The 14,968-nt window shown below is 47.2% G+C and overlaps 1 protein-coding gene across 1 annotated transcript; it reads right to left on the bottom strand.

Annotated features, from left to right (window-relative positions):
- Positions 1-4,396: 4,396 nt before the first annotated feature.
- Positions 4,397-5,227, bottom strand: LOC147985101 (uncharacterized). The gene is made up of 2 exons (XM_087541407.1): positions 4,908-5,227; positions 4,397-4,796 (listed from the first exon to the last, which is right to left on the bottom strand). The coding sequence occupies exons 1-2, from the start codon at positions 5,225-5,227 to the stop codon at positions 4,397-4,399; spliced, it is 720 nt and encodes a 239-aa protein (XP_087397533.1).
- Positions 5,228-14,968: the final 9,741 nt, after the last annotated feature.

Raw genomic sequence — 14,968 nt, 5'->3', positions numbered from 1 at the left:
AAGATCTCGTTAAGCGTGTTATTTTGAAGTAACCAGGGACGCCGACCAGGGCCAGGCCCACCTCTCACCTAGGTGGTCTCAACCTGCACTATCGCTCCGCCACAAAGATCCACCTAGAGGGCCGTCAGGACAAATGTCCTTTCATCCCCCAATCCATGAATCACTCATGGGTTCTCTACGAGCCGACCCGACTTTAGTCACCACATGTATCATATATTATGTTTATAAGTATATACCCGTGATCACCTCCCGAGTGATCACGGCCCGGTAGTATAGCATGGCAGACGAACAAGAATGTAGGGCCACTGATGGAATACTAGCATCATATATTAAGCATTTAGGATTGCAGGTAAGGGTAACAACTGTAGCAATAATGACAGGGTATGTAGCAGAATAGGATTAACCAAAAGCAGTAACATGCTGCACTACTCTAATGCACGCAGTAGAGAGAAGGAATAGGCGATATTGGATTGATCAAGGGGGGGCTTGTCTCGTTGCTCTGGCAAGAAGGAGGGCTCGTCATCGATGTAGTCGATCACAGGGGTATCGGCAGTGGTCTCGAGGTCTACCGGAAAGAAGTGATGGAGGGGGAACACAATAAATAACAGAGCAATCAAAGCATAACATGGCAATACGCAGCACTAGGGGTGACCTAACGTAGTACTAGGTGATATCAGCAAAGGGGGGAAACATCCGGGAAAGTATTCCCGGAGTTTCGCGTTTTCGGACAGACGGACCAGAGGGGGGCGGTTGCAACTTCGCTAAGCTAGGGACGTGCGGCGGACGAACGGACTGCGTATTTGGATTCATCTCATCGTTCTGAGCAACTTTCATGTACAATGTATTCTCATTCGAGTTAAGGATTATTTTATATGAATTTCCAAAGTTTTAATGTTTTTCTGAATTCATTATTATTTCAAAATAAATAGTTAAATTGCTAAGTGCACCCAGTATGTGTACACAATAGAGTGTATTAGAGGCTGAGAGGTGGGGATAGTTGACCTGGTCAACCGCCCAGTCAGCAGTCAACCGTGAATGTTGACCAGTCCACTGACAAGTGGGTCCAACTTGTCATAGACAGAAACTTTAACTGAAATTAACTAATACTGTTTTAAGTTTACTAATTAGTCAGCGGGTTCCACATATCATTTGTTGTAGTATTAAACTGAGTTTTAACTTAGCAAGGTTTGATTAGCACGGTGGGGTTCGATTTCAGTGGGAGTTAGTGGCTGGATTAGTGCTTAACTAAACAGTTAATGACCCGGGCCCACGCGTCATAAGACATTGGCCGGGTTCTAACGCGCGCGCATGCTGGTCCATGCCGGCGACCAGCAGAGGCAACAGCGGCCCACCGAAGACGCACTCCGGCAATCGAACGGGCGGTGGCCGCCAGCTATATGAGGTGCACGACGCGCCGCCCCCACTAGTCCGAGCGGTTGGAGCCGGGGGTGGTCCGAACAGTGTCGTCCACGAGCGGAGGCGGTGGCGGTGGTGACAGCCGGCCTAGGCAGTGGGCATAGAGGGGCGAGGCGCGCCCTAGGCGTGCGCGGTCTAGCGGGAGCCGCGACGGGGCACGACCAAGCAGAGGTGGGCGCGACGATGGGACGGCGTGGTGCGCATCGTTCGAAGGGGGAGGCGGACGGGGGCAGACGTAGAGCTCACCCCCTTTGACGAGAAGAGGGCGGCGAGGCACCGAGAGGACCGGCGAAGGAAAGGTGGGGATGGGGCAGTCTGGCGCGGCGGGGACGAGGACGATGCAGTCCGGTGGGGAGGCGGCAGCGACGAGGTGGCGGGCAACCCGACGAACGGCGGCGAGGGCGATCCGGTGGCGGCGGGGCGCCGGCGTGAGGCGGGCGGTCTGGCGACTGTGTCGGGGGAGAGCGGCGTGCACCCCCCGATCCAGATCGAGGGGGAGGGGAACCGAGTGAGAGAGAGAGAGAGGGGATCGAGGGAAGTGGGGTCGGGGGTAGGGTTTGTGGGGTGAGGGGGGTTATAAAGGGGCACCGGGTGGGCCGGCCTGACTGGTTTCGGCCAGTTGGACTAAGGCCTAGTGGGGAAAAGGGGGCTCTTTTTTCTTTTGTTTTGTTTTTTTTACTTTTTACTTAATTTTCTTTTAGTTTCCTTTTATTTTTGTTTTATCAAAATACCAAAATGGCATCTAATTTGATGTTACCAAATATGCCGCAACCATACTTAGTTGCTACCCAAACTAAAATAGTTTTGTAATTATTTAATATTTAAAAGTATTTAGATAATAGTTTTCGCTACTGTTTTATTCATCTAATAGTATTTAAATATTTTATAAAGGTGAGGTTTCTCCACCATAATTACCTATGCATTATTTGGTTCACTCCGAACATTTTAGTTTCAATATTCAAAAACTTTTATTGTTTGCTTGGTTTTGGATTTGAATTTGAATCAGTTTCAAACTAACGCGAGATTAGCAACAGTAATCAAAATGACATGGCATCATTAGCAGAGAATTATTGTAGCTTAATTATCCAGGTGTCACATCGTATCTATATGGATATGCAGATGCACATGAAATGCTTATGCCGTGGTCTTGGAATGCTCATGCATGCATGCAACTTGGTCGGGGGGTCCCCAGCGCTTCGTTTATTTTCTCTTGCACATGGTTATTGCCCTGGCTTTGTACAAGGGGTTACATGCAGCTGAGGCAAGGCCTGTATAAACGGGTGGCTGCCAGGCAGGGCCCGACAGCCGCGCCTTACGAGTAGAACTTGCGGAGATGCTCAATATTAAATAATTTTTGCAATTGAATGCCATCTCCGGTCTCCAGACGGACTGCGCCAGGTCTGGTGACTCGTACTACCCGGTAAGGTCCTTCCCACTTCGGCGTCAACTTGTTTGTACCCTTGGCAGACTGAACGCACCTAGGGACAAGGTCGCCTTACTCAAAACACCAGGCATGAACTCAATGGACATGGTAGCGACACAAGGCTTGTTGATTGCATGCAACACGCGTAGAAGCCCGAAGACGTTCTCCTCGAGTAGCACAGCATCGTCATGCCGGTGCTGATCTTGTGCTACTTCATCGTAGGAAAGCACTCGAGGCGACCCGTAAATGAGTTTCGTGGGGATAACTCCTTCTGCCCCGTAGACCAGGGAGAAGGGAGTCTACCTGGTAGCTCATTTTGGTGCCATTCTGAAGGATCAGAGAACTACCGGCAGCTCCTCGATCCACCGCCTGCCGTGCTTCCGCAGTGTATCAAAGGTCCTTGTCTTGAGCCCCTGCAGCACTTCAGCGTTCGCCCTCTCAGCTTGTCCATTGCTCCAGGGGTGTGCCACAGAGGCAAATGAGATCTTGCATCTGAGGGCATGAACATATTGCATGAAGGCATGGCTCGTCAACTGAGTGCCATTATCGGGAATGATCCTTGCCGAAACTCCAAAACGACACACCAATTCTTTCAAGAACTTGATAGCTGACTGAGCAGTCACCTTTCTCACGGTAGTCGCTTCCGGTCATATTGTAAACTTGTCGATAGCAACGAACACGAATTCAAAGCCCCCGATTGCTCGGGGGAGAAGGTCAAGGATATCAAGCCCCCAGACTGAAAATGTCCATGACAAAGGGATTCTCTAGAGAGCTTGGGCAAGTAGGTGTATGTTCTTGGAATGGAAATGACAGGTTCCACACTTGGTGACTAGCTCGACCGCATCTTCGAGGGCTGTGGGACAATAGAATCCTTGCCGGAATGTGTTCCTAACTAATGCCCTTGATCCAATGTGGGAGTCACACATGCCTTTGTGTATCTCAGCCAGCAGTTCTTTTCCTTCTTCCCGGCAGATGCACTTCGATTTCACACCGCTGGGACTCCTTCTGTATAGAGTGTCATCGAAAAACTAATACATACTGGCCCTCTGGGATACTCTTTCAGCTTCATCTCGGTCGCCGGGAAGCTCTCCGGTTTGGAGGAAGTGGACTATGTGCCGCCTGGGGCTCAGCAACGAGGACTAGCGGCACCTCCTCTACTGCGGGAGCACATGCCTCATTCACGGGGTCCATGGACCTGGCTAGAGGGTGCGGTCGGGCAGGTGGCGAGGAGTTGTTTCCGGTAGAGTCTCTGCCAGGAGCAGACGGCTCTACCGGGAGAGGCTTACCGAAGTCCAATTTCCTCCTTTTCTTGGCCATTGTTGCTGGGGATACGGAGGGCTGAGTAAGAATGAGAACAAAAGTCCCTGGTTCCACAGGAAGCTTCTGTGCAGCAAACTTTGACAGATGATCAGCTATGCTGTTTTCCGCACGGAGGACGTGCTCTGTTTGCAATCCGTCAAAGCGTTCCTCCAATCTTCTCACTTCCTCGACGTATGCCTCCATCAATGGGCTTTGGTAATCCTTGTTGATTTGTCTCACCACAAGCTGTGAATCTCTTCAAATGTTCAGCTTCTTAATTCCCAATTCTGCGGCAATCCTGAGCCCAGTAAGGAGCCCTTCATACTCTGTTGTATTGTTGGTTGCCTCTTCCCAGTCAAAATGCATCTGGACGTCGTACTTGAAGTGCTGCTCGGAGAGGGCAACAAGAAGCACGCCAGTCCCTGCACCTTGTAGGGAAAAGGCACCATCAAAATAAATAACCCATTCTTCGGGTGATTCCTTGCCGGGGATAACTGTCTCTGTCACTTCCTCGTCGGGGGTTGGCGTCCATTCTGCAATAAACTCTGACAATATCCTGCTCTGAATAGTTGATGTGCTCTCAAACTTCCAACCAAAACTGGATAAGTCCAAAGCCCACTCCACTATTCTACCAGTAGCCTCAGTGTTTCGAAGTATCCTTTGCAACGGAAAGTGAGTGACAACTATGATCTCATGGGCTTGGAAGTAGTGGCGCAGTTTCCTTGAGGCCATGATGAGGCCAAAGATCAACTTTTGCACACCAGAGTACCTCGATCTAGCCCCCTGTAGTAAGGAGCTGACGAAGTACATCGGGCACTGCACCACCTTTTTCCTTGCTGTGTCCTTGGGGTTGCTCTCGCTGTCATGCTCATTGCTGTCTCGATCCTTCTCTGACTCTGTCGGTACTTGCTCACTTTCTGCTTTATCCACTTCCCGCTGTGGCACCAAGGCTGCACTAACCACTTGGTTGGTTGCTGATAAGTATAGCAACAATGGCTCCTGTGGTTTGGCGGCAACCAGGGTAGGCACAGAGGACAAGTAGGTCTTCAACTCTCGAAAAGCTGTATCTGCCTCCAGAGTCCACTTCATGGGCCCTGCCTTCTTCAAAATTTTGAAGAACGGCAGGGCGCGCTCGGCAGACTTGGAGATGAATATGCTTAGCACGGCAATGCACCCTGTCAGACGCCTCACATCCTTAACTGTCCTTGGTGCCTGGATTTGCTTGATAGCTTTAATATTGTTGGGGTTGGCTTCAATACCCCGATGGGACACAAAGAACACATGCATCTTGCTGGAGGGAACGCCAAACATACACTTCTCTGGATTAAGCTTCAAGTTGATCTTGCACAGATTAGCAAATGTCTCCTCCAAATCATGAATAAGGGTGGCTCTATCCTTTGTCTCGACTACAATATCATCCATATAAGTGCTACCTCTTGAGCTTGCGTTGGTTTTTCCCTTGAAGAGGAAAGGGTGATGCAGCAAAGGAGCGTAAGTATTTACTTCAGTTTTGAGAACCAATGTATCAATCTAGTAGGAGACTACGCAACAAGCCACCGAATACCTGCACAAACAAACACCAACTTGCAACCAATGACAAGGGGGTTGTCAATCCCTTCACGGTAATTTGCAAAGTGAGATCTGATAGAGATGGATAAACGGTAAAGTAATATTTTTGGTATTTTTGGTTTATGGAACGGAAAGTAAAAGATTGCAAAGTAAGGGAACGACGACAGAAATTGGCAAGTTGACGGGAAACTAATATGATGTGAAATAGACCCGAGGGCCATAGGTTACACTAGTGGCTTCTCTCAAGATAGAAATTATTACGGTGGGGAACAATTCACTACTAGGAAAAAGCTTATACATGAATCTTAGCAGCAGCGCGGGACAGCAACGGGCACTACTCCTAATTAGCAGCAGCGTGGTCCATAAACAGGCGCTACTACTACCAACTTAGCAGTAGCGCCGCCCGGTCGAACCATCCTACTACTACAATTGACCGACTATTCCCGCCATGCTAGGTTTAGCAGTAGCACGCCCATGTTAACCATGCTACTGCTAATGTAATAGTAGTAGCGTGCTTTTTTTGTAGGTCGCTACTGCTAATTTTGAAACTGGCCACATGACGGGCCCCGCTTAGTAGTAGCGCATGTGCCAGAAGCGCGCTGCCGCTATCTTACTAGCAGTAGCGTGGTTTATGACCATCTTTTTCCCTCCCCCTCCCCCTCCCCCATCCTCTCTTCCTCACTTTCCCCTACCTCCCACCTCATCTCTCCCTCACTTTGCTTCTTCCTCACTACTTCTCCCCCCATTACTCTCATTCTTCTACCTACCTTTATCTCTCTTTATTACTCCTACCTAACTACACCACCTCCATTAATGCATCACCTTTCTCTTTTTCCTACCCCCTCCACTAGTTGAAGTTGTCTCCTCCCAAATTAGCTAGCTAGATAGATGTAGCATTTAGCGAAGTGACCTATGTACCCCCTAACTAGATCTAGCTTTGTCAAGAAGAGCTTTGTCCACTTTTGATCTCCCTACTATGTACACGTACATCATCATCTCCACCGATCTCGAGGTAGGTGATTAGAAAGTCATGCTTTTGCAAGAATGGAAATATGTGTATGTGTGTGCGATATGACATAATTAATCAGGCGATATGATGGAAATTGTGTGTGTGGCATGAGTTGACGCCGAATTGTGCATGTGAGTTGCCTATGTTTTGCCGAAATGTCGATTTATTTTCGTTTCGGCGAATTCCGGGCAAACTCTAGATCTATTTGTCATATTTTTAGGGAAGGTCATGCTGAATTTTTGTATGACTTTGATGCATGCATGCATTTTTATAATCAATGTGTTTATTATTACCTGTGCAGGCGTTCATGATGGTCAGTGGAACGATGGTCTACAGGTGGTTGCGGTTGGCGGTGCAGGACATGAAAGAAAATAACTTGACAGAGGTTTTATGTCTATGTCGAAGATGCAAAGGAGTAGTTTGGCTCGACCCCTATGACGATGGTCGTGTCCAAGCGCACCTGCTCATGACTGGCTTCATGGATGGCTATACTCGGTGGATAATTAAAGATGAGGATGATGATGTTGAGGACGCCGACGGGGAAGGCAATGACGACACGGGGCAAGACGAAGAGATGATCAATAATGGCGACGGGGAAGAGGCCGAACATGGTGGCGGAGAAGGGGCCGGACATGGCGGAGGAGAAGGGGCCAAACATGGCAGCAGGGAGAACGTGGACTCCACGCCGCAGAGTTCGTCAGTACTAAGTTCAATCGTGTGGGACCCTCATGTTCAAGCACTGCTTCACAAGGAGACGAGTACTAAGAGAGTTGCTTCTAGAGAGGAGGCTAAGCTGCAGAAACTGGTGGTAGACTCGAACACTCCATTGTATGATGGTTGCAATCCTGAGGTGATCTGCTTGAGTTTCACACTCCAACTCCTGAAGACGAAGGCTAAAAACAAATGGACCGGCACTAGCCTCAATGAGCATCTCAAGTACCTAAAGGATGTTCTTCCCACGGGGAATCTATGTCCTACTAGTGTGGATGAGGCCAAGAAGAGAGTGTGCCCTCTTGGTCTGCTACATGTTATATACCATGCATGCATCAACGATTGCATAATTTATAGGAAGGAGCACTCGAAAAAAACAAGTTGTCCGGTGTGTAATGCTTCTCGATACAAGAAGGCCGGGAAGAAATCTCCCTAGAAAGTTGTATGGTACTTATCGATCACTCCCCGTCTCCAGCGGTATTTCGTAGATCCCAAGGAAGCAAAGCTCATGCACTAGCACGCGGAGAGGAAGAAGCCCGACGATGGAGATGATCCGAAGCTGAGACACGTCAAGGATGGAAGCCAGTGGAGAGCGTTGGACGGCATCTATCGGTATTTTGAATGTGATGCAAGGAACATCTTGCTCGGCGAGTGTACCCATGGCATTAATCCGTTTGGCAACCAGAACACCAACCATAGCACATGTCCCGTGTTTGTATGGATGTACAACCTCCCCCTGGTTGTGCATGAAGTCGAAGTACATTCACATGAGCATGCTGATTCAAGGGCCAAAACAACCAGGAAATAATATTAATCTATATCTGGGGCTACTTCAAGAGGAGTTAGACACGTCATGGAAAACACCGACCAAGACATGGGACGCCAGCAAAGGCGAGTATTTCTACATGAGAACTGCGTTGATCATGACGGAGCACGACTATCTCGGTTACGGATATGTCACAGGCCAGGTGTGCCATGGATATTGGGGATGCATGCGGTGCACGGATGATCCGACGTCTCAACATATAATGTCAAGGAAAGATGGTGTTTTTGGGAAAATCGTGTACATGGGGTATCGAAAATGGCTCGAGCAGGACGACCCGCGGAGAAACCATGGAGATCTATTCAACGGTCACGTTCAGCATCGAGGACCTCCACATAAGCGGAGCGGCGCCGAAATCGATGATCTATTGAAAACTGGAAACAGTGCCCCGCGCCGGGAAAGACAATGAAAAAGGCGCCGGAGCCGCTGCTGAAGGTATGGAAGACGAGGTCTGTGTTCTGGGACTTGGAGTACTAGCACAAACTCGACACACCTCATTGCCTTGATCAAATGCATACCTGTAAGAATGTCCTTGAGAGCTTGCTCGCGACACTGATGAACATGCTGGATAAGACCAAGGATGGGCCGAAGGCAAGAAAAGACTTGCAAGATTTAAAAATCAGGGAAGATCTGCACATGCCGCCCCGTAAAAAGTCAGACGAGACAGAGACAGAGACAGAGGCACGGGAGAAGAAGACCCCGACCCCGACGACCTCGCCCCCGAGCCCGGCCCCGGCGCTTGCCCCCCCCCCACCTCCCGACCCCGGCGAACTCACTCTCGCCCCCGACCTCCCAACCTCGACCGTCATCGAGCTTGCCTCCTCACCCCTGCACCCTCTGTAAGCCCCCACCACTCCTCCTCTCTCTGCTAGCTAGGGTTCTTTGGTTAATATAGTTAGGTTTTAGTTAGGGCAATGGGTTAATTAGGTTATCTATTTAGGTTTTAGTTAGGACAGAAATTTAGGGTTAGGTGTTTTAGGTGTAGTTAAATGAAAAGACAGAATTGATTATAGTGCTAGTTAGTTTAAGCATTTTTCTATTTTTTAGTTTCAAATTTAGGTCGGCTGAATTTAGTTTCATGTGATATGTGGACACCTGATATGTGGACATGTGATTTCAACATGTGATATATTTTTCTTCAAGTTCTATATGTTTCTTCCTTTTATATGCAAATTTGAAGTGGACATGTGATATGTGGACATGTGATTTGGATATGTCATATTTGGAATTTGGACATGTCATTTGGACATGTGATGTTTTGGACATGTCATATTTGGAAAATGATGATTATGTGCAGGGTAAATGATCCTAGTGGCCTGTGTTTTGCCGGAATGTTGATTCATTTCTGTTCCGGTGAATTTCAGGCGCTCAATATGTCCACTTTTTAGCAAAGGTCATGCCGAAATTTTCCGTGTTTTTTGGCATGACTTGTGCTAGAAAGTAGGCATATCGAGTGCCGGGAGTTGCTAGGAAACGGCATTCCGGAAAACATAGATCTTTTTTATGCCATTTCTCATTTTTTATAGTTTTAGAATTAAATGAGGAGACTTAATCATAGGAAACATGTCGAACAGCAAAGAAACCGGGCCTGCTAAGCAACGTCAAGGTTTGCAGGTCAGCCTCGATGATGGTACTGATGCCGACATCGACACCGATGGTGCTACATATGAGCTCGGTCATGAAGAGAGAAGAAGTCTCGCAAATCTGTGTGGCCGATTCGTAGTACATGCACGAGTCCTTCTTGAGTCTCGGCGACTTTGAGCGTGAAACTGCTAGGGAGTACCTCCTAAACTTCACGGTACTGAATAAGGACCAGGAAATTGTCCTCCTGCCTTATCATCCATAGTAAGTTAGTTCCGGACAACCCTTTCATACATTTCAATCATTCCTTCTCGCTCATATGGAGAATAATTTGAGGTGTGTTTCCCCCCGCAGCAATGGGCGCGCTGTCCTTATCGTTCTTTAACCGCGAGACTCCCACGCCGTGTATTTCGACCCTACCAGATACTACGAGAATAAGGACTACACCCACATAATGAATATTCTAGACGATGCTCTCCAAGGCTTCAGCATTAGGGGTGGCCACCTGCAGATCAGGAAACAAAGGAACAAGAAGACAGGTTTCTCGTATAAAACTAACTTATGCTGCATCCATGTCCCAAAACAAAGCAAGAAAGGTGGATTCTACCTCCTCCATCTCATGATTGAGTTCAGCACGGATCACCAAAAGCTTCGCATGACAAGCAAAAACGATGATCATATCCGCAAGTAGGTAGTATCTCATGGAGAAGCGGATTATAAACTTCTTTCACATCTAGAGGGACATTGCGACGATCATCATGAAAGAAGTTGTCGATGAGAAGGGGATGTTCCACCACGGCCCTATATCGCGAGCTGACATCCGAACTCGCATAGGCATGCAACATAATGACCTCACGCCGTTCAATAAGCTAGGGTCCATCCTCGATGATATGGAAGGATGGAACTTCTAGTGATTTACAATGCCGATGATGATGATGATATGTGTCGGTTGAACTTGTATAGTTTCTGCAGCGATGAAACTTTGTGATGTCCACGGTCCCTGCCGAACTTGCGTAATGCTACTTTGTTAGTTTGGGTACGATGACCAGCGTACCTCTAGTTAATTAGTTTGTGTACTATATGTTGCATCTAGTAGCTAACCCTTTCTTTTTTCGTGTTGCTCTAGTATATTTTGTTGCATATGATTGTACATTATCTTGATGAAGATGCATCTCTAACAGGTACCAAGATTCTTGATGGCGAAGAAGCAGTGCTATGTCATGTACAAAGGGAAGGTTCCGGGAGTGTACGACGAGTGGCCTGAGTGTCAGGCGCAAGTAGATGGGATCTCGGGCGCCAACCATAAAGGCTTCATAAGCAGACAAGAAGCTGAAGCTAGTTACTTGAGGTTCACGCTAGCGCGAGAGAGGACTTGTAAGCGCCACCTCATGTACTGCATAGTTCTGCTCTTACTCATAATGATAGCTCTTCTTAAGTATATCATTGTTTAGATGGATGACGATGTAGTTGCAAGTATTCGAGACTTGTATCTCTATTTTCGAGATGATGACGAGTAACCACTTTGTGTTGGATGATGACGACATGATTTGATGAGACTATTTGTATGTATATGATATGATTACATTTGTATGTGTATGATATGCTCGAGATTATTGTATAAAGCCCTAAAGAAAATTCAGCGTCACAAAATATGGAGCAGAAAAAATTCAAAAACTAATAACATTAGCGCGGGGTATGGCTTTAGCAGCAGTGTGTTCTTAGCAGTAGGGCTCTTTGTTCAAGGGCGCTGCAGCTATTAGCAGTAGCGCGTGTTGCAGACCAACGCTGGTGCTATCCCTAGGTAGCAGTAGCGCGAGTCAAAGTGCGCTACTGATAAGCATTAGCTCTAGCACTGTATAAGTAGCGCGGCTACCCGTGCTACTAATAAACATTTAACCCGTGCTACTGTTAGGCTTTTCCCTAGTAGTGAATTACTGCCGAGCAATTCATAGAAAAGCGCAAAGTTATGACGATATCTAAGGCAATGATCATGAATACAGGCATCACGTCCGTGGAAGTAGATCGAAACAATTCTCATCTACTACTATTACTCCACACATCAACTGACTCGTCCCTGCATCTAGAGTATTAAGTTCATAAGAACAGAGTAACGCATTAAGCAAGATGGCATGATGTAGCGGGATTAACTCAAGCAATATGGTGAAAACCCCATCTTGTTATCCTTGATGGCAACAATACAATACGTGCCTTGCTGCCCCTACTGTCACTGGGAAAGGACACCACAAGATTGACCCGAAGCTAAGAACTTCTCCCATTGCAAGAAAAACCAATCTAGTTGGCCAAACCAAATCGACAGTTCGAAGAGACTTGCAAAGATAGCAAATCATGCATATAAGAATTCAGAGGAGATTCAAATAGTATTCATAGATAAGCTGATCATAAATCCACAATTCATTGGATCTCGGCAAACACACCAAAAAAGAGTATTACATTGAATAGATCTCCAAGAACATTGAGGAGAACTTTGTATTGAGAATCAAAGAGAGAGAAGAAGCCATCTAGCTACTAGCTATGGACCTGTAGGTCTGAAGTAAACTACTCGCGCTTCATCGAAGCAGCAATGGTGTTGATGTAGAAGCCCTCCGTGATCGATTCCCCCTCCGGCAAGATGCTGGAAAAGGCCCCAAGATGGGATCTCATAGGTACAGAAAGGTTGTGGCAGTGGAAAAGTGGTTTCGTGGCTCCCCGTTTTGGGGGTATAAGAGTATATATAGGCGAAATAATTAGGTCAGAGGAGTTACAAGGGGCCCACAAGGTCGGGGGGCGAACCCTCCATCCTTGTGGCTGCCTCCAGGTGACTTGTACTCCAAGTCTCCTGGGTGTCTTCTGGTCCAAGAAAAATCATGGCGAAAGTTTTATTCCATTTGGACTCCGTTTGGTATTCCTTTTCTGCAAAACTCTAAAACAAGGAAAAAATAAAAATTGGCACTGGGCTCTAGGTTAATAGGTTAGTCCCAAAAATCATATAGATAGCATATTAATGCATATAAAACATCCAAAATAGATAATATAATAGCATGGAACAATCAAAAATTATAGATACGTTGGAGACGTATCAAGCATCCCCAAACTTAATTCCTGATCGTCCTCGAGTATGTAAATGATAAAAACAGAATTTTTCATGTGGAATGCTACCTAACATATTTATCCATGTAATTCTCTTTATTGTGGCATGAACTTTCAGATCCGTAAGATTCAAAACAAAAGTTTCATATTGACATAAAAACAATAATACTTCAAGCATACTAACAAAATAATTATGTCTTCTCAAAATAACATGGCCAAAGAAAGCTTATCCCTACAAAATCATATAGTGTGGCTATGCTCCATCACTACTGCAGGATGCTGCTAATGCAACACTACAATCAGAGACCCTTCAACGAAGCTGTGTGCGATGCAATAATCGCAAACGATGGTGTAAAAAATTGTCAAAAAGGTGCAAAACGTTTGCGATGGAGGACGCATCAAACACGGTTCAGATTTTAGTGGCGTGAGCGATGCAGGGCAGATGGTTCAGTTCAATTAACTATTTGCGATGAGGAGGAAAAAAGAAATGGTCAGCCTGATGAAGGTGTGTGTGATATACAACATATGGTTCACTCGGATGAACTGTTTGTGATTAGGCAACACAAGAGAAACGGTCAGCCATATCAAAGGTGTGTGCGATATACGACATGTGGTTCAATCGGATGAACTGTTTATGTTGAGACAAGAGAACAGAAACGGTTCAGTATAACAAGATGTGTGTGATACGCGGCAAACAGGTCTGTAATCAGAAATGTGTGTGAAGACCGATAATAACACAGACGGTTGCTGCCAATAAGACGTGTGTGTTCAGCGATGGGATTTCATACAGAACAACAACATTATATACACACTTATAAGGACATGGTTGCATAATCAAATTAAACATCCACTTGCATAGGTGGCTACTACGACCATGGCATTTGCACACACCAAAGAAAACTATTACATGTATAATTACATATGTGGCTACTACACACATGACATTTCCACACACCAATGAAGTAAACTATACATTACATGCATGATTAACTAGTATAAACGATCATCTGATCATCATCTACTTCTTGTGACGCGTGCTCTGCTTGTGTCTCGATCCGGGCTCGTCGATTTGGGCAACAAGGCACTTCCTCATGTCAATGATCCGCATGTGCATCTCGTACCATGTGTACACGCTATTGACCGCGAACCTGAGGTGAGGTTCATCCAGTTGCCGCATCCAGGCCCTGTGCCATGATATGGAACTTGTTCTCTGGGCATCCTACTTCATCTTTTCATATTAGGGGTCGATGATGGCCGATGCGAGTTCGACTAGGGACTCCTTCTTTGTGTTGTCGCAGACCCTGTAGTGGTCACGGATTTCGAAAAGGTTCTTGCAGGCCAAGCCCATAACACTGAGCGCTTCTACATCATCGGTGGTTTCCACCGTGGCGAACTTGTAGTCGGTGTTGTTGACAAACCTTTTGAAATGGTCGCAAGGCTCTGTGGCCATGTAGTAGTGGTAGATGAGGACATGATGGCGCACACACAACTGGGCGAAGGCAACCTTCTGATCTATGCCGGGACGACCGGCGGTGTACTGGAGGTCGATGCCGGCCACCTTGTACTTGTCTCGAGCAAGCAACTGCTCAACACTGTTGATGTAGTCGTCCACCACGGACGGGTCGATGGTGTACACCACCGAGAGATCCATCTCCCTCGCGTGCGTGTCCACTCTATGCCCGCCGAACTCCATTGCAGCGCCGCTAGACATCCCCTCTCTATGTGTCGTTGTGGGTGTGCTTGTTGTGTTGTGGGGCGCGATCGAAAGGTTGAAGAGAGTAAGGTTATAATGGCCACGGGAATTAAAGGGGAAGCCGGGAGGCCAGGAATATTGGCAGGCCCTGATGACAGTTCTAATTTGCAGCGCGTAACTCCATCGTGCCGCACGTAACTGCATCGCGTGGCAACGCGCGCGGCCCAACCGCATGCATATGGGGCCCCCGACGTGATCATGCGCACGCCCAACCGCCGGCAGAGTGCGCGCGGAGGGACGCGAGCAGAGCACTCCGCGGTCGCCTCAACGACGAGCAACCATATATATATATGTATA

This window comes from Triticum urartu, chromosome 2A (assembly GCF_056163025.1).
Source record: "Triticum urartu cultivar PI428250 chromosome 2A, HENAU_Tu73, whole genome shotgun sequence".
NCBI lineage: Eukaryota > Viridiplantae > Streptophyta > Magnoliopsida > Poales > Poaceae > Triticum > Triticum urartu.
Note: the sequence above shows the minus strand (reverse complement) of the source record. Positions and strands in the feature narration are given on the sequence as shown.

Coding starts and splice junctions, on each gene's coding strand:
- LOC147985101 (XM_087541407.1), bottom strand. CDS start 5,227: ATGAAGTGGACTCTGGAGGCAGATACAGCTTTTCGAGAGTTGAAGACC. Junction 4,797..4,907: donor CTACAGGGGGCTAGATCGAG/GTACTCTGGTGT, acceptor TCCGTTGCAAAG/GATACTTCGAAACACTGAGG.